General features: G+C 37.5%; 2 protein-coding genes across 7 annotated transcripts; one reads left to right on the top strand and one right to left on the bottom strand.

Moving 5' to 3' along the window:
- Nucleotides 1-10334: 10334 nt before the first annotated feature.
- On the top strand, nucleotides 10335-17077 carry LOC100267397 (ent-kaurene synthase TSP4, chloroplastic). 5 transcript variants are annotated; one of them, XM_010646798.3, is made up of 15 exons: nucleotides 10335-10443; nucleotides 10997-11080; nucleotides 12259-12311; nucleotides 12404-12689; nucleotides 12833-13013; nucleotides 13928-14145; nucleotides 14239-14359; nucleotides 14487-14584; nucleotides 14675-14898; nucleotides 14989-15101; nucleotides 15184-15282; nucleotides 15544-15759; nucleotides 15871-16012; nucleotides 16279-16524; nucleotides 16611-17077. In XM_010646798.3, the coding sequence occupies exons 1-15, from the start codon at nucleotides 10350-10352 to the stop codon at nucleotides 16914-16916; spliced, it is 2481 nt and encodes an 826-aa protein (XP_010645100.1). In that variant the 5' UTR covers nucleotides 10335-10349; the 3' UTR covers nucleotides 16917-17077. The 5 variants fall into 5 exon arrangements, with proteins under 5 accessions (XP_010645100.1, XP_010645101.1, XP_010645102.1 ...); XM_010646799.3 differs by having other exon boundaries at nucleotides 10352-10443; nucleotides 10965-11080; XM_010646800.2 differs by having other exon boundaries at nucleotides 10437-10535; nucleotides 10965-11080.
- A 551-nt stretch (nucleotides 17078-17628) lies between these two features.
- Nucleotides 17629-22214, bottom strand: LOC100245095 (inosine-5'-monophosphate dehydrogenase). 2 transcript variants are annotated; one of them, XM_002265010.5, is made up of 4 exons: nucleotides 21076-22214; nucleotides 20280-20459; nucleotides 18673-18927; nucleotides 17629-18031 (listed from the first exon to the last, which is right to left on the bottom strand). In XM_002265010.5, exons 1-4 carry the CDS (start codon nucleotides 22063-22065, stop codon nucleotides 17960-17962), a joined length of 1497 nt encoding a protein of 498 aa, XP_002265046.1. In that variant the 5' UTR covers nucleotides 22066-22214; the 3' UTR covers nucleotides 17629-17959. The 2 variants fall into 2 exon arrangements, with proteins under 2 accessions (XP_002265046.1, XP_059591251.1); XM_059735268.1 differs by having other exon boundaries at nucleotides 17629-18927; nucleotides 21076-22137.
- Between the last annotated feature and the right edge of the window lie 3772 nt (nucleotides 22215-25986).

Raw genomic sequence — 25986 nt, 5'->3', positions numbered from 1 at the left:
ATAAATGTTCTTGTTTTCGCCTAAATATCGGTGATAAATAGACGATTTTTCCGAAAATATCGCCCAAAATTGGTTTGTGGGCCTATGACCTCCCGCCGTCAGCCTTGTGGGCCCCAGGTCACAATCTGCCATCAAGCCAGCACTTCACGTGCGCCCAGGTCAGAGTCTCCCACCAACACTTCAATGCGTCTCAAGTTTAACAAGCGCCCAGGTCACAGTCTCCGGTTTTAAGGAAAATTAAGTTTAAATTAAATTAAATTTACATTTGAAAGGGAAGGCCATGCCACCCAGTAAATTTATGTATTTATTATTGTATTGATATATATATTTATTATATAACATTAAAATTATTATATATGGTATCCCAAAAGATAAATTTCTTAATACTTATATATATATTAAAAATTATAAGTTTATAAATTAATACATGTCTTTTTGTGTATATAAATATAATAAATTAATTAGAATCAAATTATTATAAATAAATTAATTTTAATTATTATATCTTTTGTATAATAACTACCTGCAAAATAAATATAAATTAATAAATAAAATTATCAATATTTTAATAAAAAAATAATTATACGTGTATTATCATTTATTTTATATAATTGAATATATCCAAATTAGATAAATATATATAAAATATGTTTTTAACTTATTAACGTTATTGTTAAATATTATAAATTATATTATGTATGTATTAATTTATTCAATAAAACAAATTTAAAGTATTTATTATATTTCTAATTTAATTTAAAATATTTATATTACTTATAATTTAATTTTTAAGAGTTTTTTCTTATATTTTTATGAGTTTTGATTAATTTTTAATCCATCGAATATTTTGTGTCAAAATATTTTTGATATATCCTATATATACCTAAAATCGAAGTATCAATATATATATAATTACTAATATTTTTATCATTAATTAGGAGGTGAAAAATAATTTTGCCACGACATAAATTTTAAGGGTTTTAATGGGTTTGAGTTTATTACAATTGTAATGGTATCTTTGCTTTTTAACAACCTGTTAATTGTACATATCATTGCCACGTGGGGATTCGTATGACCCAGATGAGTTCTAAAATCTTATTAAAATATAATTATAAAAAAAATGGTGAATTTGATAATTGAATCAAAGATTTGAGAGTTTGAATCAATGGAGTTTGAGGAATCTTCAATCTAAAATAAGAGAGGATTACACTACGAATAAAATCGATTATGGGGTTAAGGCTCACAAAAGCCGTAAAATTCAATTTAAAGGTTAACAAATATTTATAATTAAATTAAAAGATATATTATTGTTATAATTGTAGGGACCCCTCCCTCTGGGAAACACGTGGCACGCATCTCACAGTGACACGTGTCACGTGTTATCAGTCGGACCATCATTATCCGGATTCCCCTAAGGATACGCATAATGCAGTTCTCCTATCCGAACCGCCTCAAGGAAAGGCAAATGACGTTTCAACTTCTCCTATCCAAGGAAGAGCAAACGACGCTGGCAGAGCATAGACATCCGGACAACCTTCATAATACATCCGCTCCATAATCCATTCGGATAATCAGTATGTTCCATCCGGGTATAATCGTCCGGATCATCAATTAAAGTATAGCGAGTCTTACACGCTATCACAACAACCATCCATGACCCACGTCCCATCACCTGCAGAGTGAAAGGACGAGTTGAGGTGACAACAAGTTACTTCCCATGATCATTCAACATGATCACCTCCCACGATCTCTGACAGCAGCGTCACCTACCACGGTTTCTGACAGCCGTCAGTAGGGTGGCGATGACCATGCTGCCTCCAAGTGTCATCATGACAAACATAAAATATCTCCTCACCATTAATGAGAGGAACAGTACTCCTGGCACTATATATGAACCTTCGCACGAAGAGGACGGGATCCCCTGGTAATCTCCTGATACCTAGTAAAAGGCCAACTGATTTATATCTCTCTCTGACCACGGCTAACAAAACCATCGGAGGGTGCGTCCGGACACCCTGTCCGGATGCCTTCTTGCAGGTATAACGGCTGGATCAAGAACCTTTATGGGTTGAAATCACGTGTCCATCCATCTGGCAACTACGTGGATCATCAAAGACGCGGGGTATCAACATTGGCGCCGTCTGTGGGAAATTTTTACTTTGATTCAGTCACTAAAAAAGATGGCCACACCTTCCCAAAGCCGTTCATCTGGTAGGGGAGAGGGTGATAATTTTGAATGGCGCCTAGCCATCGAAAGGAGACAGTTGGCAAGCGAAAGACAGCTGAAAGCTCTCCTCCAGGAGACAGAAAGATTGAGAGAAGAAAACGCGGTGTTACGCATCCAGGCTTCAACATCAGGGCCTCCTCGACGTCAGCGTTCGAGGGGCCAAGTAGCAAACTTAGGGCCTCAACAAGAACCGGAGTCAATATATCCTGGGACAACAGGAGTTATCCCAGGAGCATGCAACGTAAGACCTCATGAGCCACGCACGCCTATGCCTCGAGCTCCCCGTGAGGAAAGCTCAGACTCTACTCACTTTTCAGCGAAGAGACAACGTGATAAAAAATCTCAGTTGTCAAATTCGATGCGCGCAAGACTAGGCCCACAAGAGCCTGGAAGATCAAGGCCACCAATGGCCACAACTTGGGCACCACGCCCTGACCCCATGGCCACCCCCATGGTGCAAAACGTTCACCCGCATCGTGATCCCGTAGTCACCCCCGTGATGCGGAACGTTCATTCGCACCCAACGGAACAACCAACTGGGAGAAACATACCAAACGGGCCACCCATTGGCTCCATCAGCAAAAGGCTGGATGACATGCTCTCCACGCCTTTCTGCTCTCATATCATTAATTACGAGCCCCCAAGGGGATTCCTCGTACCAAAATTTTCCACATACGATGGAACCAACGATCCCTTCGATCACATCATGCATTATCGACAGCTCATGACGCTCGATATTGGCAACGATGCACTACTATGCAAAGTATTTCCCGCCAGCCTACAAGGACATGCCCTCTCATGGTTTCATCGCCTACCTCCCAACTCTGTTGGCAATTTCAGGGACCTGTCCGAAGCTTTCGTGGGACAATACCTGTGCTCCGCTCGACACAAGCAAAATATCAGCACCTTGCAGAACATAAAAATGCAAGATAACGAATCCTTAAGGGAATTTGTGAAGCGGTTTGGCCAAGCCGTACTTCAAGTAGAAGCTTGCAGTATGGATGCTGTCCTACAGATCTTCAAGTGAAGCATTTGTCCAGACACTCCATTTTTCGAATCACTGGCTAAAAAGCCTCCTACAACGATGGATGACTTATTCAGACGAGCCAACAAATATTCAATGCTCGAAGATGACGTACGTGCAGCCACCCAACAAGTTTTGGTTGCCGGACGGCCATCTAGAAGTAATACGGAGAGAAATGCTAAACCTCCGGATCGGCCAAAGCCGTCTGACCGAAGGCAGGAAGGGCCAAGTCGCCCGGAAATGCCGCCTCTCACACTTCTTTCTATATCATATGAGAACTTCTCCCAATGATCCAGGGCTTGTCCGACTTCAGGTGGCCTAGACCCATTGGAACGGACCCATCCACAAGGGATCGTAGCAGGAGATGCGCCTTCCACAAGGATCATGGCCATACAACAGAGACATGTCGAGCTTTCCACTTTCTGGTCGAGAGGCTCATAAAAGCAGGGCATTTGAAGCAATACCTCCGATCAGATAATGGAGGAAGGGACACATCCCAACATCACAATCCCGGGAGCCCTAGGGCCCCAACTGCCCCCAAGGCCGTTATAAACTATATTAACGGAGGTCCATCTGACGAAGAGTACGACTCTAGGCGAAAAAGACAAAAATTGTTGCGAGCCGCATCAATACGCGAACGCATCAATTCCATCCGGCCTGGGCTAACTGGAGGGGGCCCTCGCCCCATAGATGGGACAATCATTTTCCCACCGGTAAATCCCACCCGGACACTGCAACCACATCGCGACGCCCTCATCTTGTCCCTGGAAATTGGGGACTTCGATGTGCGGCGTATCTTGGTTGACCCAGGCAGTTCGGCCGATCTTGTGCAAGCATCAGTCGTTGGTCACATGGGACACAGTCTCACAGGCCTCGAAAACCCTGGACGAATCCTATCCGGATTCAACGGGTCTTCAACTACATCCTTAGGTGACATTGTGTTGCCGGTCCAAGCAGGCTCAGTCACTCTCAACGTATAGTTTTCAGTAGTACGGGAGTTATCACCCTTCAATGTCATTTTGGGGCGCACATGGCTCCACTACATGAAAGCTATCCCCTCTACATACCATCAAATGGTGAGTTTTCTCACCAACAATGGCCAAATCGATCTATATGGCAGCCAATTAGCCGCTCGCCAGTGCTATCAGATAGCACGTGAAGCAGGGGCCAACCAGGAGGATGCATCTCCCCCTGAACCCAGCATTACACATGACCAATAGCAATTATTAGGTTCGGCAGACAAAGATCCCCCGGCAGCAGATCCCTTACAAACAATCCAAACTTCGGAGGAAAACACTCACCTCACGAACATCAGTTCTCTCATGACACAAGAAGAAACCCAGAGCATGCAAAATATTCTCAGACGAAACCATGACATCTTCGCATGGGCACATTCTGATATGAAGGGAATTCATCCCTCTATTGCGTCTCATAGGCTTAACGTCTTTTCAACTGCCAGACCCGTCCGGCATAAAATTAGGCGTTTTCACCCGGATAGACAAAAAGTCATCCGGAATGAGATTGACAAATTACTCGAAGCCGGATTCATCAGAGAAGTTTCTTATCCGGATTGGTTGGCAAACGTAGTAGTGGTACCCAAAAAAGAAGGAAAATGGCGAGTTTGTGTAGACTATACCAATCTCAACAATGCATGTCCAAAAGACAGTTTTCCCTTGCCACGAATAGATCAAATAGTGGATTCCACTTCCGGGCAAGGAATGCTCTCCTTCTTGGATGCCTTCTCCGGATATCACCAGATTCCCATGTCCCCGGATGACGAAGAAAAGACAACATTCATAACGCCACACGGCCTCTATTGCTACAAAGTCATGCCATTCGGACTCAAAAATGCCGGTGCCACTTATCAATGATTGATGACTAAAATCTTCGAACCTCTAATAGGCCACACGGTAGAGGTATATATTGATGATATCGTGGTTAAAAGCAAAACCCGAGAGCAGCATGTCCTTCACTTACAAGAAGTTTTTCACCTCTTACGAAAGTATGACATGAAGCTAAATCCTTCCAAATGCGCCTTTGGCGTGAGTGCTGGCAAATTTCTGGGATTTATGGTCAGCCAAAGGGGCATAGAAGTCAGCCCGGATCAAGTCAAAGCAGTTATGGAAACACCCCCTCCCAGGAACAAGAAGGAGCTACAACGCCTCACAGGTAAGCTCGTCGCACTAGGGCGTTTTACAGCCCGCTTCACTGATGAATTGCGACCCTTCTTCTTGGCAATACGAAAAGCTGGAGCACACGGATTGACGGACAGTTGCCAGAACGCTTTTGAAAAGATTAAGTATTGTCTTACGCAACCGCCCATCTTGAGCAGCCCCATTCCAAAGGAGAAATTGTATATGTATCTGGCGGTATCAGAATGGGCAATCAGCGCCGTTCTATTTCGCTGCCCCTCACCCAAGGAGCAGAAGCCTATCTACTACGTCAGCAGGGCATTAGCAGACGTAGAAACCAGATATTAAAAAATGGAGCTAACAGCCTTAGCCCTTCGAAGCGCTGCCCAGAAGCTCCGCCCTTATTTCCAAGCTTATCCAGTGATCGTACTAACTGACCAGCCCCTTCGCAACATTCTGCACAAGCCAGATTTAACTGGGAGAATGCTGCAATGGGCCATTGAGTTAAGCGAATTTGGAATTGAATTCCAACCCAGATTGGCCATGAAGGGCCAAGTAATGGCTGACTTCGTGCTAGAATATTCCCGAAAACCCAGCCAACATGACGAATCAAATAAGAAAGAATGGTGGACTCTGCAAGTTGACGGAGCCTCACGCTCATCAGGCTCGGGAGTCGGGCTCCTACTACAGTCCCCAACCGGGGAACATTTGGAGCAAGCAATCCGGCTGGGATTCTCTGCCTCTAACAATGAAGCAGAATATGAAGCCATCTTGTCCGGGTTGGACCTCGCCCTTGCTCTATCCGTCTCCAAACTCTGGATCTACAATGACTCACAACTCGTGGTAAAGCATGTCCAGGAGGAATATGAGGCTAAGGACCCACGCATGGCGCGATACTTAGCTAAAGTAAGAGACACCTTGCAGCAATTCACTGAATGGGCAATCGAAAAAATTAAGCGAGCTGACAATAGGCGCGCTGACGCCTTGGCCGGCATAGCTGCCTCCCTTCCCATCAAAGAAGCCATTCTATTGCCTATACATGTGCAACTCAACCCCTCTGTCGCAGAAATTTCCACCTGCAATACCATTAAAACAAACCAAGCGGATGGCCAAGAATGGACGTATGACATCACAGAATATATCCGAACCGGCACTCTACCCGGAGATCTCAAACAGGCACGCAAAGTCCGGGTGCAAGCTGCCCGTTTCACCCTAATTGGGGGGCACCTGTACAAGCAATCCTTCACAGGACCTTACCTTCGATGCCTAGGGCAGTCAGAGGCCCAGTATGTGTTAGCTGAGTTACACGAAGGAATATGCGGGAATCATTCAGGAGGACGATCCCTGACACATAGAGCTCATTCGCAAGGATACTATTGGCCAACAATGAAGAAAGACGCGACAGCATATGTTAAAAAATGTGATAAATGTCAACGGTATGCTCCCATTCCACATATTCCATCAGCAACATTGAAAACAGTCTCAGGCCCATGGCCTTTTGCACAATGGGGCATGGATATAGTGGGACCCCTCCCAGCCGCACCTGCCCAGAAGAAATTCCTCCTTGTTGCCACTGATTACTTTAGTAAGTGGGTAGAAGCTGAAGCATATGCTAGCATCAAAGACAAAGATGTCACCAAGTTCGTATGGAAAAACATTATTTGCCGTTTTGGGATTCCCCAAGCCATCATAGCTGACAATGGTCCACAATTTGATAGCATTGCTTTCAGGAATTTCTGTTCGGAGCTGAACATCCGGAATTCATACTCCACACCGCGATATCCTCAAAGTAATGGGCAAGCAGAAGCCACAAACAAAACCCAAACAAATCAGAAACCAAGACCAAAGAACCAACAAACGCAACAAAAGGAACAACAATAGCAAAAGTACACGTACCAAATGAAGCCCTGAAGGAGAAAGGTTGCTGTCTCGATACAAAATCACCAGCAGCAAACGAATGTCGCGACACAAAATCACCGGTATAAAAGAGCTTTCGAGTTTCTTTACTCAGAGAAGCAAAGGACACAACAGAAGCGAGAAGAAGAAAGGCTCTTAGGAGAAGGCAGTAGGAAAAAATGCAAAATGAAGGTACAGTGCGCTATTTATAGGGGGACAAGCCCTCGGAAAGCCAAACGTCCAAACAAACACTATCATTGAAACGACATGCTGCCTGGGAATACCCAGAGTCGGCGGCTCATCATAAATGCCTTTTTTGGCTTCCGCACCCCCACTCGCCACGTGGCCTAGTCAGATGAAGACACCTCTTCAGTTTTCAAAAAAGCCAGTTATTTTTTAACCCGCCCATTTTTTGGGCAAAATAGGCAAGTTAAAAAGGGGGGCAATGTAGGGACCCCTCCCTCTGGGAAACACGTGGCACGCATCTCACAGTGACACGTGTCACGTGTTATTAGCCGGACCATCATCATCCGGATTCCCCTAAGGATACGCATAATGCAGTTCTCCTATCCGAACCGCCTCAAGGAAAGGCAAATGACGTTTCAACTTCTCCTATCCAAGGAAGAGCAAACGACGCTGGCAGAGCATAGGCATCCGGACAACCTTCATAATACATCCGCTCCATAATCCATCCGGATAATCAGTATGTTCCATCCGGGTATAATCGTCCGGATCATAAACTAAAGTATAGCGAGTCTTACACGCTATCACAACAACCATCCATGGCCCACGTCCCATCACCTGCAGAGTGAAAGGACGAGTTGAGGTGACAACAAGTCACTTCCCATGATCATTCAACATGATCACCTCCCACGATCTCTGACAGCAGCGTCACCTACCACGGTTTCTGACAGCCGCCAGTAGGGTGGCGATGACCATGCTGCCTCCAAGTGTCATCATGACAAACATAAAATATCTCCTCACCATTAATGAGAGGAACAGTACTCCTGACACTATATATGAACCTTCGCACGAAGAGGACGGGATCCCCTGGTAATCTCCTGATACCTAGTAAAAGGCCAACTGATTTATATCTCTCTCTGACCATGGCTAACAAAACCATCGGAGGGTGCGTCCGGACACCCTGTCCGGATGCCTTCTTGTAGGTATAACGGCTGGATCAAGAACCTTTATGGGTTGAAATCACGTGTCCATCCATCTGGCAACTACGTGGATCATCAAAGACGCGGGGTATCAACAATAATGTCAAAAATACTCGATGAACATTTAAAATTATATAAAATGAATTTATATTGTGTGATTATACTGAATTATCTACATTGCACCTTATTTTTTTCTTTAGGCTTTTAATTGTCTAATGATTTATTTTTTTAAATGATAAAAATAAATAAATAAATTAAACCCAAGTAAAATCTTGATTTGAAAAGTTTATTTTAATATATAACTTTAAATTATTTTAAAATAATTTTAGCTTGATTTTTTATTTCATATAATAAAAATATATATTGTGTGAAAATTCTAAAATATAAACAACAACAAAAAAAAATCTTAAAAACATATATTGTTCTATTTCAAATATATGCAAATTATATTTTAAAAACGCTATTATTAATATTAAATTTTAAAGAATTTTTATTAATTGCTTTCAACAACATTACTAAAATGTTATATTATTAATAAAAAAATAAAATTAAAAATGAATTTAAATTATAGAGAATATTTGTTTTTACATAAAATTTAACTTGTTCAATTATAAAATATACAAATTAAATTAAATTAAAAATTAAAAATTTTAAAAAAATATAACTAAAAGTCTATTAATATGTCTATTGCATTTTCCTTTTTCAAACTTTTTTTAATAAAAGGATAAATGAAAAAATATTAAAATTTTTTTTAAAAAAAATTAAAAGGTGAAATAAATGTAACATATATAAAAGTCAATGAATTAGATGGATGAAACCATGAATATATTCACTTTTCCTTTTTTCCTTTTAAGGGCATTTTTGTCTTTTATATTTCATATTGTTATTGTCAATTATATTAAATATGTAAACTTTAAATTCATTTTCCGCTTTAACTAATGTAAGACTATGTTTGGTTGGTCGAATATGACATGAAATAAGATAAGAGTGGGGATAAGGATATTATATCCTATTTGTTCGATAATCAGATATGATAAATTATCTCATTATTTATTTTATTCTATATTCAACCAAACATAAGATATGATAAATTGTGAGATATATTATTCATCAACTTTTTTTTCATTCATTTCACATGTGAAGATATGGGATATACATATATCATGTATCAAAAATTCATTTTTTTAATCAATTTTTCGTTTTTTAATATACTAATTTTAAAAAATAAATTTTTATTTTTTTATTATAAATTAAATTTACAATTAAAAAAGAAAAACTAAAAGAATTTATAAAATAATATTAATATATGATATATAAATTATTTTTATAATTAAATAACATAATATAAAAAATTTATTTATAAAGTTTAAATATTTTAATCATGAATATTGTTCAACATAATAAATTTTTCATTTTTTAAAATAAAAAATATTTGAATATGATATAATTTTTATTTTAAACATTAAAAATAATTTATATTTCATATTATTTTTTATTAATTTCATAAATTAAATATAAATATAATATATTGGATATGCTTTAAAATATCATTACCATAGGATATATATATAAAAGAATATCATATCTTAGGATATGTATATTTTATTATAGATATAATATAATACGATATACATATCTTATCCTATCCTATCAACTAAACGTAACCTAGATTGTAATTGAAATTATGACCAAGAACTAGCCAATCTATGGCCATACAAAGCTTTCCCATTTTTGTAATAAAAAAATCAAGGGATTAATTATATAATACTAAAATCCAGAAATAAAAATTTATTACTTTTAATTTTTATTTATTAAAATAACATAAAATTTTCTTATCAGATTTTCCCTTTTTATAATTTAATCTACTTGTCCACTAAACCGACATAATTAAATGATGGGGTGAATATATGGTGTGTGGTATCTGTCATTTTCCCTCGGCCCCGGAGGACTGTGAAATCTTTCTCTCTGCTATTCTTTTCTGCACACTTGGTAAAACGACAGGTATCCACATTCTCCGATTCACGCCGATATGCTTTCAGAATCTTTCTGGAGTCCCTGGTTTTAGTGGGAAGTTATGGGAATTTGTTTTCTCTGTATGTTCTCAATTCGTAGGATGTGTTGTTTTCGGTGATGATCGCTTGGAATTCCGAAAGTTTGGGTGTGTGTGTGTTTCTGGTTCTCCGAAATATCGGTTGTACATACCGGGCACTGATATGTTGTTTTTTTGGCGATGATGATTGCCTGAAATTTCTAAATTTCATGGTGTGTGCTCCCGATTTTCTGGAATACATGGAGGGCGGCATTTCGGAGATTCGGCCACACACCAAAACCCATCTCTCTCTCCCACCAAAACCCGACACTTGCTTTTTCTTCTCTCTCACTTGCTTCTCTCTCTCTCACATACACACACTTGCTTTTCTCTTCCCGTCTCTCTCTCACTTGCTTTTCTCTTCCTCTCTCTCTCTCGCTTTACTCTCTTTCTCTCTCAGTATGTGATTCTCTGTGTGTGATGTCATGGACAGCTAACCATACAAAATGGGTTTTGGCGGTGCAGCAATGGCCCTCTACAGCTCCAACAGTCTTCTTCTTCTTCTTCACCACAAACCCAAGAGCAGCTGCGTCACTGCACCCATATCAGGTATCTCTCTCTCTCTCTCTCTCTCTCTCTCTCTCTCTTTTTGTCTTTTCTCATTTTATATGCACATTCATGTACCTGTTTTGCTTTGTTTTATCTTCTTATTATTACGTTCTGTTTCCGTTCATGTACCTGCCCTTTTTCCTTCCAATCACAAAACCCTTTAGGGGTCTTTCCACTTCTTTTTTTTTATACTTTTTGATAGGTAAATTCTTGCCCACAGGGACTTGAACCTGAACCTCCTACAAACCCTCCCCAACCCTTGACCACCTTGGTCTTCCCACTTTTTTTTTTTGTCTATTATCATATCTTTTACCTCCCAATTTAATACTCTTTTTCTAACATATATAAATAAATCTGTTGTTCTGTTTCTGAACCACATTCATGGTCTTGGGCTTTGATATTCAATATTTTATTGATGGGTGCTGTATAATATAAAGGTTCTGGAAATCAACTTATTGATTGAAACAAACTGGAATTTTTGTCTTTTAGGGTTCTAGTGATGTCATGAAAACTCTTCAGAATCATCTGTTACTGCAAACCAATTGAAATTCCCACAATTGGGCAGCCTGAAAATTTCTTTCTATGCATCTTGGTTCATTTTTTTTTGCCCCTATGTTGCTTTCAAACTAATTTCATTTGCATTCTCTTTTTCCTAAAAAAACCTAAAAATGAATATGTTAATAAGAAATATGATACCGGGAAGGATGAGAGATGCTTCCGAGAAAAGGGGCAGGAAAGAAAAACTGGAGGAGAGAAGCCATCTGAGGAATGAATATAGGGGGAGGTAAGGGTGTGGACCTTCTAAGTGTTGAATATAGGAAGGCAGTATCCAGTTTGATGCTCAAGGGTGAGTTGCATAATAACTAATTGGTGTTATATGATTTTTATTGATTTAATCTTTACTTTTTGGGTCATCTTTTTTCATAAATGTTAAATATGTTTACAGAAATGGAAGAAATAGCAGATAGTGAAGCAATCCCTTTTCCCTCTTTTTTGCGTTTTGCTGTTTCTGGGTTGGGATAGTAACATTTAGCAATTTTCTCCATACCTTTGAAAGTGTAGTTCCAAGTTTTTGTCTAATACTTTTGAGTTCAGTTTGTGTTAGTTTTCTGTCTTCCCTATACAATTTGGTGTTGAGTAAATTACATTTGGCTATCTGGTGTTCTGTTTCTGAGCAGCTTCTCTTAGTCCTGGACTAAAGACTTGGACAGAAGGCAATCATGTTGGTCTGGTAAGACTGATCTTTCCTTCATAGCTTTTTATATTTTCCTCGCTGTCTGTATATCCAAGATTAAGTAAACCAATACACTAAACTGTATTCAGGGCTTTGAAGGGACCAAGGAAAGAATCAAGAAGATGTTTGACAAGGTTGAGCTTTCGGTATCTTCATATGACACAGCTTGGGTTGCTATGGTCCCTTCTCCATATTCCTCACAGGCCCCATACTTCCCGGAGTGTGTGAATTGGTTATTGGAAAATCAGTCTCATGATGGCTCATGGGGTCTTCCTCATCCCCATCCCATGTTAGTCAAAGATGCTCTTTCATCTACTTTGGCATCTGTCCTTGCACTCAAGCGATGGGGTGTTGGTGAAGAGCAAAGGAACAAGGGTATATATATGCTGTTCTTGATTGTTTAATCTCTTGTATTAGCTCTTTTGGCGCTTTTAATATATTCTCTTTATTTGCCTATTAAAAAAAATTGTTCAATCTCCGGTACTATCATTCAGTATGTAGATATTATCTTTTTGCAGGGCTCTGGTTTATTGCATCCAATTTTGCTTCAGTTAGCGATGAGAAACAACATTCTCCAATTGGATTCGATATAATATTTCCTGGTATGATTGAGTATGCCAAAGAATTAGATTTGAACCTCCCTTTGGGGCAAAGAGATGTAGATGCTATGCTTCAGAAGAGGGATTTGGAGCTCAAAGGGTATATTTCTGTTTCATAGTATCTTTCTGAAGTATATTGGAAAATTTTCCATGAAAGTTCCATGAATCTAATAGAATTTTTTACCTCAAACTAGGCATTCAAATCAAGTGATTTTTGAGTTAACTGGGATACCATTAGAAGACACATTTGTCTGAGAGGGGAAACACTAGTTTTGTATCTGTATTTGTTTTGACATGTTCTGTTTGTTTTCAGTTTTAGAACTAAAAAAATGTACCAGTATCTTTTCTGAGGATTCTCTGATGAATGCATGTGTATGATGCATAGAGTGAGTCATTCCTTGTACACACTTGCACTTGAACTGTGGATGGTACTTAATGCTACATAGTTAAGAACCTATGTTAGAAAAGTGGGGTGTGTGTGAGTGCCTGGCAAGAAACAGTGGAATTTGTACTAAATACACTCTTGAGGGGTTTTAGGTTGATCTATTGAGGACCAAATGAGCAAAATCTTGAGATGGTTCCAACTTTTTCCATGAAGATCAATGAACACCCTGGTGTGGAAGAGTGACTATTGAAACTGAAACTAGGGCAAAATCACAAAAGGGGTTAAAATGAACATGGGTTGGGGTGGTAGAGATATGATTCTCGAAGACTTGATGGAGGACATTGGCAGAAACAGAGTCAAATGGCAAAATTGGATTCATGCAGTCCAGCAGTTGGGGTTAAGGCTTTTTTCATTTTTTTTCATTTTTTTTTCTGTTTTAGATCGAGTATTACTTTAGGAAAATAGGGTTATTACTTGGTATCATAAAAATGATCATGTATACATCTTATAAGATCACTAGGAAATGAGCTGAGAAACAAAATATTTTCATTTCTGATGCAGTGTTAGACAAAATGAAATGGTGTAAGACCAGTAACTTATCCAGCTTTATTCCAATGTTCTTTATTTAGAAGCTTGGGAAGCAACACTAAGAGCAGAGAAGCCTACTTAGCATATATTTCGGAAGGAATGGGAAGGTTACAAGACTGGGAAATGGTTATGAAATATCAGATGAAGAATGGGTCTCTGCTCAATTCACCTTCTGCCACAGCAGCTGCTCTTTCTCACCTTCAAAATGCGGGTTGTCTGAATTACCTTCGATCTCTTTTAGAGAAGTTTGGGAATGCAGGTACCGACCTCCCTCCACATTCTTCTGTAGCATGCTGTGTATTTAAATTTCATCCTCTAACCTGTATCGGTTTTCTTCTATTGATCTCTCCAGTCCCAACAGTGTATCCTCTAGATTTATATGCTCGTTTATGTTTGGTTGACAATCTTGAAAGGTTGGGAATTGATCGGTATTTTAGGATGGAGATCAGAAGTGTATTGGATGAAACATACAGGTATGTTCCTTTAGCAGTATATGCAGTAGCCATGGTGTGAAAATATATTTCAACCTACAAAAAGGAGAAGAGTATAGCCTTATAATGTTCTCATCCGTTGGAAAACATGACATTAACCATCAAACAGATGCTGGCTGCAGAGGGAGGAAGAGATATTTGCAGACAGAGCCACCTGTGCAATCGCATTTCGGATACTACGTTTAAATGGATATGACATCTCTTCAGGTAATTTGTTGATTTAAGAGACTTGATGCAAAATCAATTCAGGGTTTTATTCCATTGATTGAAGTTTAATCAGTTCTGATCGTGGTGCAGTTCCATTAGCTCAATTTGCTGAAGACGATCAGTATTTCAAGTTTGGACAAGATTTTAAGGACTTGGGGGCTGCCCTTGAATTATTTAGGGCTTCAGAGATGATTATACACCCAGATGAAGTGGTTCTGGAGAAACAAAACTCATGGTCAAGTCATTTTCTAAGACAGGGACTATCGAACAGTTCAATTCATGCAGATAGACTCAATAAGTACATTGCCCAAGAGGTGGTTTCTTGTCAAATGTTTGGAGTTGTTTAGCCTGTCTTGACATATTTAGCATGGTTCTTCTGAAAAACATGTCTTCCATCATTTCAGGTGGAGGATGCTCTTAGGTTTCCCTACTACGCAAATTTGGATCGCATAGCAAACAGAAGAAGTATTGAGCATTATAATGTAGATGATACAAGGATATTAAAAACTGCATATCGGTATGCCACTGGGAGGTTATTTTGTTACTGAATTATTTATCAATAGCATTGTTTCTTCATTTCTTTTTGTTTCTTTTGCTAGCTCTTCACATGTCTGCAACAAAGATTTCCTAAAACTAGCAGTTGAAGACTTCAATTTCTGTCAATCAATACACCAAAACGAACTCAAACAACTTGAGAGGTGCATATCTTTCTCTACTTTCAGGGATTTAGGTTAATTGGTAACTTGTTTGTTGAAGTTTATAAATGTTTTTGATGTAAAATTCATTGTTACCTGGAGTCTTGGTCTGCCTGGCCTCCTTTTACCATTGTTGCAAGTTGACTTTGTTCTTATAGAAAACCCGTACCCAAGTAATGGAGATAGATTCCTGCATTAAGTTCTATGGAAACATTGAATACCAATAAAATAAATTTAGAGTAATGTTTCCTCCCATGTGAGCAGGTGGATTATAGAGAACAGATTAGACAAGCTAAAGTTTGCGAGGCAGAAGCTGGCCTACTGTTACTTCTCTGCTGCAGCAACCATATTCTCTCCTGAACAATCTGATGCCCGCCTTTCGTGGGCCAAAAACAGTGTTCTCACAACTGTGGTTGATGACTTCTTTGACATTGGAGGCTCTGAAGAGGAGCTCCTAAACCTTATTCAACTGGTTGAGAAGTATGCTGCCCTCTTCCCCCTTCCTTTTTATCTTTTGTTGCTCCAAGATTTCTGCAGATCATCTTAATCTTCCTGCACAAAAGTGAAAGTGTGAGGAAAAATGAACTGCAGGTGGGATATAGATGTAGCCGTGGATTGTTGTTCTGAACAAGTTGAGATCGTTTTTTCAGCACTCCACAGCACAATATCTGAGATTGGAGTCAAAGCATCAGCATGGCAAGCCCGTAACGTGACCAGCCATATAATTGATATCGTGAGATGCGATCTTAACCTTACTCATCATATGATTTTAACTTGGTCAGATAAATGTCACCTCTACAAGCACTATGAATCTTCCTGTTGTCCTTACAGGATCGGAATCTTCATTTTCCTCAAAATCGCTCTAGGATTAATTCATTTCGAGACCCTCTAAACCCTAATTTACATACTAACCTTAGATTTCATATTCATTTTTTCTGGTGTTAGACTTTAATCGTTTTGTTTCCACTAAAGATGATAGCGAGCTTGTTTGCGTGGCAGTGGCTGAAGTTGCTAAGATCTATGTTACAAGAAGCTCAGTGGGTGAGTAATAAATCAGCTCCAACAATGGATGAATACATGACAAATGCATATGTATCCTTTGCTCTGGGACCAATTGTCCTCCCGGCGCTCTATTTTGTTGGTCCTAAGCTTTCAGAGGAGGTTGTTGAGGGACCTGAGTGCCATAAACTATATAAGCTTATGAGCACCTGTGGGCGTCTTTTGAATGATATCCACAGCTTTAAGGTAGGACCTTTCCTTTTCTTACTTACTAGTTCCTCGTCTGCCATGGCCGGGTTTATAACTTAAAAGCACTAATGTCTATGTCACAGAGGGAGTCCAAGGAAGGGAAAGCGAATGCTCTAGCACTACACATGATACATGGCAATGGTGTCACTACTGAAGAACAGGCCATCAGAGAGATGAAGGGTTTAGTTAAGAGTCAGAGGAGAGAACTTCAGAGATTAGTTCTACAGGAGAAGGGTAGCACAGTACCAAGAATTTGCAAGGATTTATTTTGGAAAATGAGCAAAGTGTTGCACACATTTTATGAGAAAGACGATGGATTCACTTCACATGACATGCTCCGTGCTGTGAAATCAGTCATTTATGAACCTGTTCTTCTTGCTGAATTCTAAGTATAAGAAGTGCAGTGCCCCTTAGCTTGTGTTGTGTTTCTTTCGGTTTTTGTTCTCTGTTTTTCAAATGTTATCTCTATCCATTGTAAGGTTTGCCAAATATTTAGACGACATATCTCTACATATATAAATTACATTGAGAGAAAAAAATTATATCTTTATTTTCGTGTCTTCTCACGGAATATACAAAGCATTTGCTATTAATATAAAAGAATTTAAAAAGGAAAAATTAAGCCTATTTGATAACTATTTTTTAAAAAAATTAAAAAATAAAAGTTTTTAAAAACTGTTCTTTAATTTTTATAAAACAAAAATCTGTTTGAAAACAATTTTCAGACAAACCTAAATTATCCTATGTACAATGCATTGAAGAACAATCCCTTAAATTCACGTACAATAATCCCTTATATTACTTTAAATTATACTAAAAATAATATAATTTATAAATAAATAAATAAATATTATACATTTTCATAATTTATTTTTATGAAAAAATGAATAGAAAATTAAACAATTTTATATTTAATATTATATAGAATCAAGACATCACCAAACCCAATCCCTGTTCTAAACCCGTTTATCTTTAACTCGAACCCTTCCTATTAGGACACATAATAGATATTTGAAAAAACTCACTACATTGTCATTCCTAAGCTTAGAGAGAATAGAGCAGAGGAAAGAGCATCCAAATAATTCCCACTGAAGAAGCGAGTAAAATTTCAAGGTAATAAATATATTATCAACAAGACGAAATCTCCAAAACATGTTAAAACTAAACAAAGTATCTCAAGAAGAATTCGGATAAATATTCCTGACCAGGACTCCATCGCCCTGTGGGGCAAGTTACTTTTCTTCCACATCAAATACAAGAATACATTAAAATGAAAACGAATTATACAAGGAAGCTCTCCAAAGTGAATGCCCCAGCTCTGGTTAACTTGATTGTTGCTCATGCTATATTATCATATTTCAACCCTGAATAGACTTCAAAGTTAATTTACCAGGAGAAAAGCAGCCGAAGTGTTGCTTGATAGTTTGAGAGATCAAAAATACTTCTTTTCATGAGAAACCAGCCCATGAACTCCACCTTCAACTTGCGCTGCTCCAGTACGGACCTGTACAAGCAGAAGGAAAAACAATAAATCTTCAGGCGGAGTACAAACCAAGGGAATAGAAAGGAAAAGAGTATTGGAGGATGATCACAAACAAGAGTCCAAGCTAGAAAATGGTGCAAACCATAAGTTCAAAGGGACCACATTTTGGGTGAAATGACAGCTACAAGGGGATCTACTCACTTTCTTAAACTGGTCATAAACACCTACCTATCCATCTATCTATCTATCTATATATAAATATATCTATATATATATAAAACAGTTGAATTCATCAGCACTCGTTTGGTTTTATAGAGCAATCAAGTGGACACCAAGATGAGAAGTGAGTGCACAGAACCATAGGTTCAAGACAAGGATTGTTTGCTATCTAGATCACTAGTTCTTTTGGAAAGCTTCATCTGGAGCTGTTGGTAGAGAGAACCAAACAAGTTTTCTGCTAGAAAAAGAAAGAGCTCAAAACAATTTTCTTTTGCCATAAAAGAACTAGATGGAGGTAGAAAAACCACTAATAATACAACCTTTGGCTATCTGCAAAGCATATAGCACAGAATGCTTTATTGATACATCATGTACTGCAGGAAGATCCAGCAGATAATCCATGTAAATAGAACAGAATGGTAATGAGAAATAGTTCTTCTCACCTCAAGCCTTAACTCTGATCTTAGCAGGTCATGAGCAGATTGCAGAGAAGACGCACCAAGATCTTGGAACCCTTGCTTAACTGCTTGCATTGTGTAAGGTATAAACTTTAAAACAGAACCTTTGTCTGCAACTGCTCCAACAACACCCTGGGCAATCTTCAGCTTAGCTGTATCACCCAAGTATCGAGCATCACTCCCTTTAGTCATGGCTTCTAGGGATCCCATGCCTCTATATTTCTTAATCTTGAGACCATTCTGGCACAGGAAAAAATGTTAGCATTCATAATAATAAAAATTCTGCTTCTCAATAGAGATTGAATGAGTGACAAAGCAGCCAAGAAAATGAAATATTTTGTCAGGGCAATCAAAATAGATAACTTTTCCATACTCTAGAAGAAGCAACTAATGTGGTCAAGCTAAATGGAACATCACTGATCACTCAATTAACGAAAAAGTTCAGAAAACCTAAACACAGGTGAGTGCACTTGTGTACCTATATGTGATACATTTAGGTATCTATATAGTTCAGAACAAACAAAAGTTTATGATTGGTTGAGGAATATATTTCAGATAATTATTACTGTGTTATCCGTAGGTAGTCAAATTTTTTGTTCCAAAAAGCAGAATATTCCCTTTTCGGATATGTTCGTCCATTCTTCATTAGGTTTAGATGGACTTTGAGAACTTGTAGGTTTGAAAGCACCAAATATTAAAGCATAAACAAATTAAATGACACACATCCTTGATATGTTGTCACAATAGATATCATTTTATGTTGATATGTTCAATTAATTTATTATAATTAATATCCCTAAAATGAGTTGTCTATAAAATTTAAATTTTAAAAACAAGTCTTTTGGTTCTCTCAAACATTTTACTTACTTGCACTACATACTAATAATTTTATGACTATTGATAAATATCTAAGCACAAGGTCATATATTCAATCATATACAGAAAATCCTCATTGCAAAGGGCTAAAAATAGCATCTAATAACATGCAAAAGAAAAAGGAAAAATGAAAATCATCAATATGTTATAAATTAATAGTATTTAGAGTTTCGGTTATAACCCAAGGAACCAAGTTGAATCTTCAAGGAAATATTAGAAATTTGGGGCAATTAACTCCTAGAAGAGGTATGCCAGTACAACTGAGAGAATGGGACAACAAAGACCCGTAATGGATTCCTCAAACCAATCAATAATTTGAAACGCACATTAAACAATTTGGATTGGGGCACAAGCTCTCGAGAAAGTTTAATTCTACAATCATGCCAACCAGGTCTAAAGTCTAGCTTGCCTAGGAGTTGGTCAAAGTAGGTGTTTTTATTTAACTTCTACAAGGAGTCAGCCAAAGCAAGCAAAAGTTCATAAAAATTCTGACCCATGTATGGTGCTTGGTAATCTCTTACATTTGATCCACAAAACCATATTGATAATCCAATTCACCAATAATCAGTTAAGTAACAAACCAATCTAGACTGTACATTTCTTTTGAAAGCAACAAAGACAACAACAAATCATATTAACTCCAAACACCACAAAAGAATATTCATATTGCTCTACTTTTAACAATAAAACAAAAGTGGATCACAGTACTGTCATACCTTATTCTCGTAGGCCCCAGGAGCTTCACTGCTTCCAGCCAAGAAGCTCCCCATCATCACCGTAGATGCTCCAAGAGTCAAAGCCTTGACGATATGCCCAGAGTTTGAAATGCCACCATCAGCAATGACTGGCACACCACTTCTCTCAGCAATAGAAGATACCTTGTAAACAGCAGTGGCCTGTAAAGTTTTAAGACAAGAAAATTCTATTATGGAAGAATCGCTGCCAACCATTACCAACAGCACCGACTACATTCTTTTAGATATGGTCAACTCTCAAATGGTGAGCCCAATTAAATGAAACATTTGTTTCCTATGACAAATAAACCTATTTAATGACCACTTGATGCAACCTTTTGAACATTTTCCCTTAAAGCATAAACACCTTTAAAGCAAAGTAATAGCTTTTGGCAATAGGCCTTCCCACTAGTTATTTTCTTATGATTTGGCATTTTCCCTTTCAGCAATTGAAGAGCAATATCTTGTAAATGATCGTCTCGTTTCAAAAAATATCACCCTAAACTACATGTCCATATCTCTCCTCGGCATCACCCAAAAAAGTCCAAAAAGTGTCCTTAACATAATTAGCAGTATGGGATATGGATAAAAATCTTTCTTTACTATGAAAACATCAAATCTATGGCTATCGACCTATAAATGGATTATGGATACCGCCTTAGCAACAAAAAGCAATCTTCTTCAAGTTGCTTAACCATCTTCAGACTAGATACATCACGAATAAAAGCCTAGTTCTAGCAATACCAATCAACACTATAGATAAGAAAAACAATGTTACCTGCCCTCTTCCCACTGCACAAACCTCCTGTGTGGTGCAAATGGAGCCAGACCCCATCCCAACTCTCAACCCATCCACCCCTGCCTGAATCAAGTTTTGAGCTTGTCTTATCGTAACCACATTCCCACCAATCACATCAACTTCCGGAAACATTTTCTTGGCATACTTGGTCATCTCAATTTGATAAATTGAATTCCCTTGTGAGCTATCCAATACAATAACATTGGCACCTGCCTTCACCAAATGCTCCAACCTTTCCTTATCCGACTCTCTCGTCCCTATCGCCGCTCCCACCAAGAACTCGCCTTTTGCATCCAACGACGGCATCCCCAGTTTCGGAAAACCACGAATTCTCTCCACATCCGCCGTGGTCACCACATCCACCACTTCATCATCCCTTACCAACGGCACAAAACTGAGCTTCTTTGCAGCCAAATACCCCGCCACTTGCTCAAAATCATAGCTAGCCGGAACCGACTCCGGAGAACTCACCATATACTCACAAACCTTCACTCCCTTATCGCTCAATTTCTCCCAATCAGACCTCAACACCACTCCCAACATCTTCGACTTTGCCGTTCCCGATTCCGTCACCAAAACGTACGGCGCAGAACCGAAATCCGAAACCGAATCCACCGAATCGAACGCGGACTTCACAACTGGATCCGACACGAAAGGAACACGCCGCGACTTGGCGGAACGGACCAACGCCGCCTGCTCCGCAGCGGAGTTGTTGGAGTGGATGATTCCGACGCCGCCAACAGTGGCCATGGCCACGGCCATGGCAGATTCGGTGACGGTGTCCATCGGCGACGCCACGCAGGGTATTGAGAGGTGGACGTTGCGGCTGAGTTTGGTGCCAAGCTGGACCGCGTCGGCGGGGAAGTCAATGTAACCAGGGTGGAAGATAACGTCATCGTAAGTGTAGGAGTAGCCTTGGTTAAAGAGCTTCACCGCCGGAAAACCGTCTTCGATGGGAGCTCCGTCCATGCCTCCGACAGCACCGGAAGTTGCAGAGGGAGGAGGAAGGCTAGGGTTTTTTATGAGCGAAATACAAAAACAGTCGAGAATATATAAATGGAGGGAAGAGTCCAAATCTGGACAGCGTGTTTTCGCGACCACGGTCTTACAGTGCACCCGCGCAGCAACACCGTACGATCTGTTGACATTTTCGCGTGAGATGAGATAAAAGTAGGTGACGAGGACAAACGACTTCGAGGAAAACGACATGACGTGGAAACATGGCGGCTCACGTGGCAGTTAGGTCCATCAATTTTTTGGCTGCACCCATTAACTTAAAAATAAATAAAATTAAACCCTAATGGGGAAATATTATTCTAAAATAATTAATTATCATAATTATATATTTATAATTAAAACCCTAAATTTTATATTTGGATTAGGCAAAATGCGTGTAAGAAAAAGAAATGGGAAAGTGTGGTGGGATGTGACAAGGAAGGCACATGAAGATCAATTTTTTTATATTGGAAGGAATATAGCTTAAAAGTTTGGGATGTGATCAGGGCTGGTTGACTCAGTTCCCACTAGTCAGATCTTTAAATCTAGCTCATTCATTCATCTTTGTAAGTGTAGGCCATTCAAAATACATCGAATATGATTAAGGTCCATAGTTTTAAGAGGTGCGCTTTAAGCATGTCAATGCTTTGTACGTCTTATTGAAAATGTGTCTTGTCAATTTTACTTTTCCTTTTTAAACCCTTTTATTTTTATTTTTGAAAATTTTAATGATATATTAAAATTTATATAATTTTATTACTTTTTTTAATTGAATATTTCTTTTAAATATTTTGAATTTTAAAGTTTTTATTAATCGAATTAGATTTTAAATCATATTTTACAAAATTGATGTATATCTTAAATTGTATTTCACTTCACTCAGGCGCGTTTTATATTTTAATTTATTTCTATTTTTTTAAAATTTAAATTTATTTATTAGAGTTAGTGTTAAAAAATGAAAATTTTGGTACAACTTTTGGATAATAGTCTCATAAAAAAAATTATATTATTTTTAAATGATTGGAAAATAAAACATGCTTGGAAAAAGATTATGGCCTCGCATGCAAAAGAAAACTTTCAATAAATTTGAGTTTTTTTTTATATATATAAAAAAAAAAGATAAATAAATAAAACAAATATTATGAGATGAATTTTAAAATAAAAATAAAAATTTAAAGCCCATTTTGGAGTGATTCCAAGACATTATTTGCATTGAATTTTGTATATATATTTTTTGAACTTAATAAGGGTTTTGATATTTGATTGGTTAATTTTATTGAAAAAGCTTACAAATTGAGGGGGGAAAATAGGGATAACCAATTAAAAGGGATAAAATTCCCTCAATATTGCAAAACTAACCCCCTCCTTTCCCCTCCTCCAACTTATTAAAAGGGACAAAAATCCCTCGATATTGTAAAACTAACCCCCCACTTTTAATAGCCTCCAAAATGACCCGATTTGGACAAAAATACCCCTCAGCTACTTCAACTCTTTTTCCCTCCCATTCTAATTTTATTTCCCTCCATTCACCTCTTTTTTTATTATTTCTTCCACTTTCTCATTTTTTTTTCATTTTCTCCTGTTATTCCATTTCTCTCTTTTCAGTTCATTTCTTCAAGTCTCACACAATTTCTCTTTGGATTTCTTCAACTTAAAGCGTTTTAAGTTGTGGTTGGATAAACAGTGTACGTTTATTTTTATTTTTCCATATTTTTTTCTTTCATGTTTTATTTATTGAATATTTTCAAACATTTAATGAGATGTAGTAAATATTTAAATAAGTTTGAAATTATTATAATTTTTTTGATATCTTTTACGGCCATGAAAAAAAGGATTAAAAGAAGGAAACAATCAACTTAAAAAGTGTAGTGTGGAGAAACATTGTCTATATGGAAAAATCAAATGATGGTAAGTAATAAAACTTATGGAATTTTATGATGGTTTTGGTATTGTTTGCATATTTGTTCTTTATATAGATGTAAATATGTGTGAATAAGGTTTTGATATAATATATAAAGTTATCTTTTTTAGTTATATATCAAAACCTTACGGATATTAAGTTGAACTTGACGTGTGTTAAGTTGAACTTGACGTAAGTTAAGATTGTATATAGTTATTTTATAGTAACATTATATTATTGTTATTTTATTTAATTATACTCAATTTGAGTTGAATCATTTGCAAATTACCCTTGACATTAAATGAATTACAACATAACCAATCTTTTAGTAAATAAATATATTTTTATTGTTTAAAATAGTTTATAGTTACAATGTTTGAATTTATTTAATAACTATATACATTGTATTTCTTTAGCATTATTGGTATTATTTAAGGTAGTAAAGATGATTAATAATGTTATTTATTTGTTGTTTATTAAAAAAATAAATATGTATAATGAAATAATATGTATTTAATAATGAATGAGTTTTTTAAAATTAATACCTACTTATTGGTGCTAATGCTATGATGTAACTAAAAAATATTCTAATATTGTTTGTTGATGCCACTAATTGAATTATTTTGTTATTTTAGTGGTTGATTAAGTAGGAATAATGCTTTTATATGAAGGAGAATGGGTACGAGATGGAAATGTTTTCTATTTCGAAGGAAGCAAAGGTAAAGGCATTGAGATCCCGAAAACTATATCATATAAAGAGTTATTAGGGGTTGTCCATCATATTCTGAAGCTAGATCCAACAAATTGTTTTCTTTCAATGAAGTATGTATTCAATGCCAACATACCCACAAGTCCTAGACAACTAACTGATGATGGGGATGTGAAATTCTTTATTGGTTTAAATTGTACAAATGGTAAGCTGTCTGTTCCATTGTGCATCATAGTTGAAAAGAGAATTGATAATCACAATCAGAAATCAATTTGCAATTCTTATTTTGAATGTCATATGCCTTCTGAGATTGATAAAGAATTGAATGGGGACTCAATGTTGATGCAAAAAAGTAGACACATTCATTGTGATTCAGTTGAAACTCTTACTGTTGATGGTGAAAATGGACCAAGATTTCAAAATGAGTCACTTGAAGGGTATAAAGTTCATGATTGGAACATGAATGAGACTGCAATTAATGAGGAGGATTATAGGATGAATACTAACCCTACTAGTGATAAGCAAGTGACCCAAATTGGCTCATTCAGAACTGGTTCAACTCAGAGTGCAGAAATCTTGACCATGATTGATACAAATGATGGTTTCATACATGAAAATCCCACTATAATCGAAAATGTAGCAAATGAAAGGCAAAACATGATGCAACAACCTATAGTTAGTGGAATTAGTGATGACCATCTAGAAGAGCACCAAATATGCTCAAATAAGAAAGAATTATAAAGGAAGTTGTATATGATGGCTCTGAAAAGGAAGTTTGAGTTCAAAAAAACTAAATCCACTACTAAGTTATTGCTTGTTGAATGTTTTGATAAAGAATGCAAGTGGTGAGTTTGTGCTACCAAGTTGGGGATTTCCAATATATTTCAAATAATGAAATTCTATTCAACACACACTTGTCGGTTAGATATGATGTCTCATGACAATCGACATGCAAGTAGTTGGTTGATTGGTGAGAGTATAAAAGAAACATATCAAGGGGTTGGTTGTGAATTTTGACCAAAAGACATTGTAGCAGACATTCGAAAGCAGTATGGTGTTCAAATCAGTTATGATAAGGCGTGGAGAGCCAAAGAACTTGCTCTAGGTTCTATTAGGGGATCACCTAAGGAGTCTTATAACACTTTACCATCCTATTGCTATGTTTTAGAGCAAAAAAATCCTGGTACCATTACTGATATAATTACTGATTGTGATAATCAATTCAAATACTTTTTTATGTCGATTGGTGCATCTCTTATTGGGTTTCACACATCAATAAGGCCTG

The sequence above is a fragment of the Vitis vinifera genome, chromosome 19, assembly GCF_030704535.1.
Source record: "Vitis vinifera cultivar Pinot Noir 40024 chromosome 19, ASM3070453v1".
NCBI lineage: Eukaryota > Viridiplantae > Streptophyta > Magnoliopsida > Vitales > Vitaceae > Vitis > Vitis vinifera.
The sequence above is the reverse complement of the archived record's forward strand: the minus strand, read 5'-3'. Positions and strand labels throughout refer to the sequence as shown.

Excerpts from the sequence above, each read along its gene's own strand:
- LOC100245095 (XM_059735268.1), bottom strand. The coding sequence starts at position 22,065 with ATGGACGGAGCTCCCATCGAAGACGGTTTTCCGGCGGTGAAGCTCTTT. Across the intron at positions 20,460-21,075 it reads GTGCAGTGGGAAGAGGGCAG|GCCACTGCTGTTTACAAGGT; the intron begins GTAACATTGTTT and ends AAAACTTTACAG. Across the intron at positions 18,928-20,279 it reads CTGGGGCCTACGAGAATAAG|AATGGTCTCAAGATTAAGAA; the intron begins GTATGACAGTAC and ends TTCCTGTGCCAG.
- LOC100267397 (XM_010646798.3), top strand. The coding sequence starts at position 10,350 with ATGGTGTGTGGTATCTGTCATTTTCCCTCGGCCCCGGAGGACTGTGAA. Across the intron at positions 10,444-10,996 it reads CACACTTGGTAAAACGACAG|CAATGGCCCTCTACAGCTCC; the intron begins GTATCCACATTC and ends TTGGCGGTGCAG. Across the intron at positions 14,899-14,988 it reads ATAAGTACATTGCCCAAGAG|GTGGAGGATGCTCTTAGGTT; the intron begins GTGGTTTCTTGT and ends CCATCATTTCAG.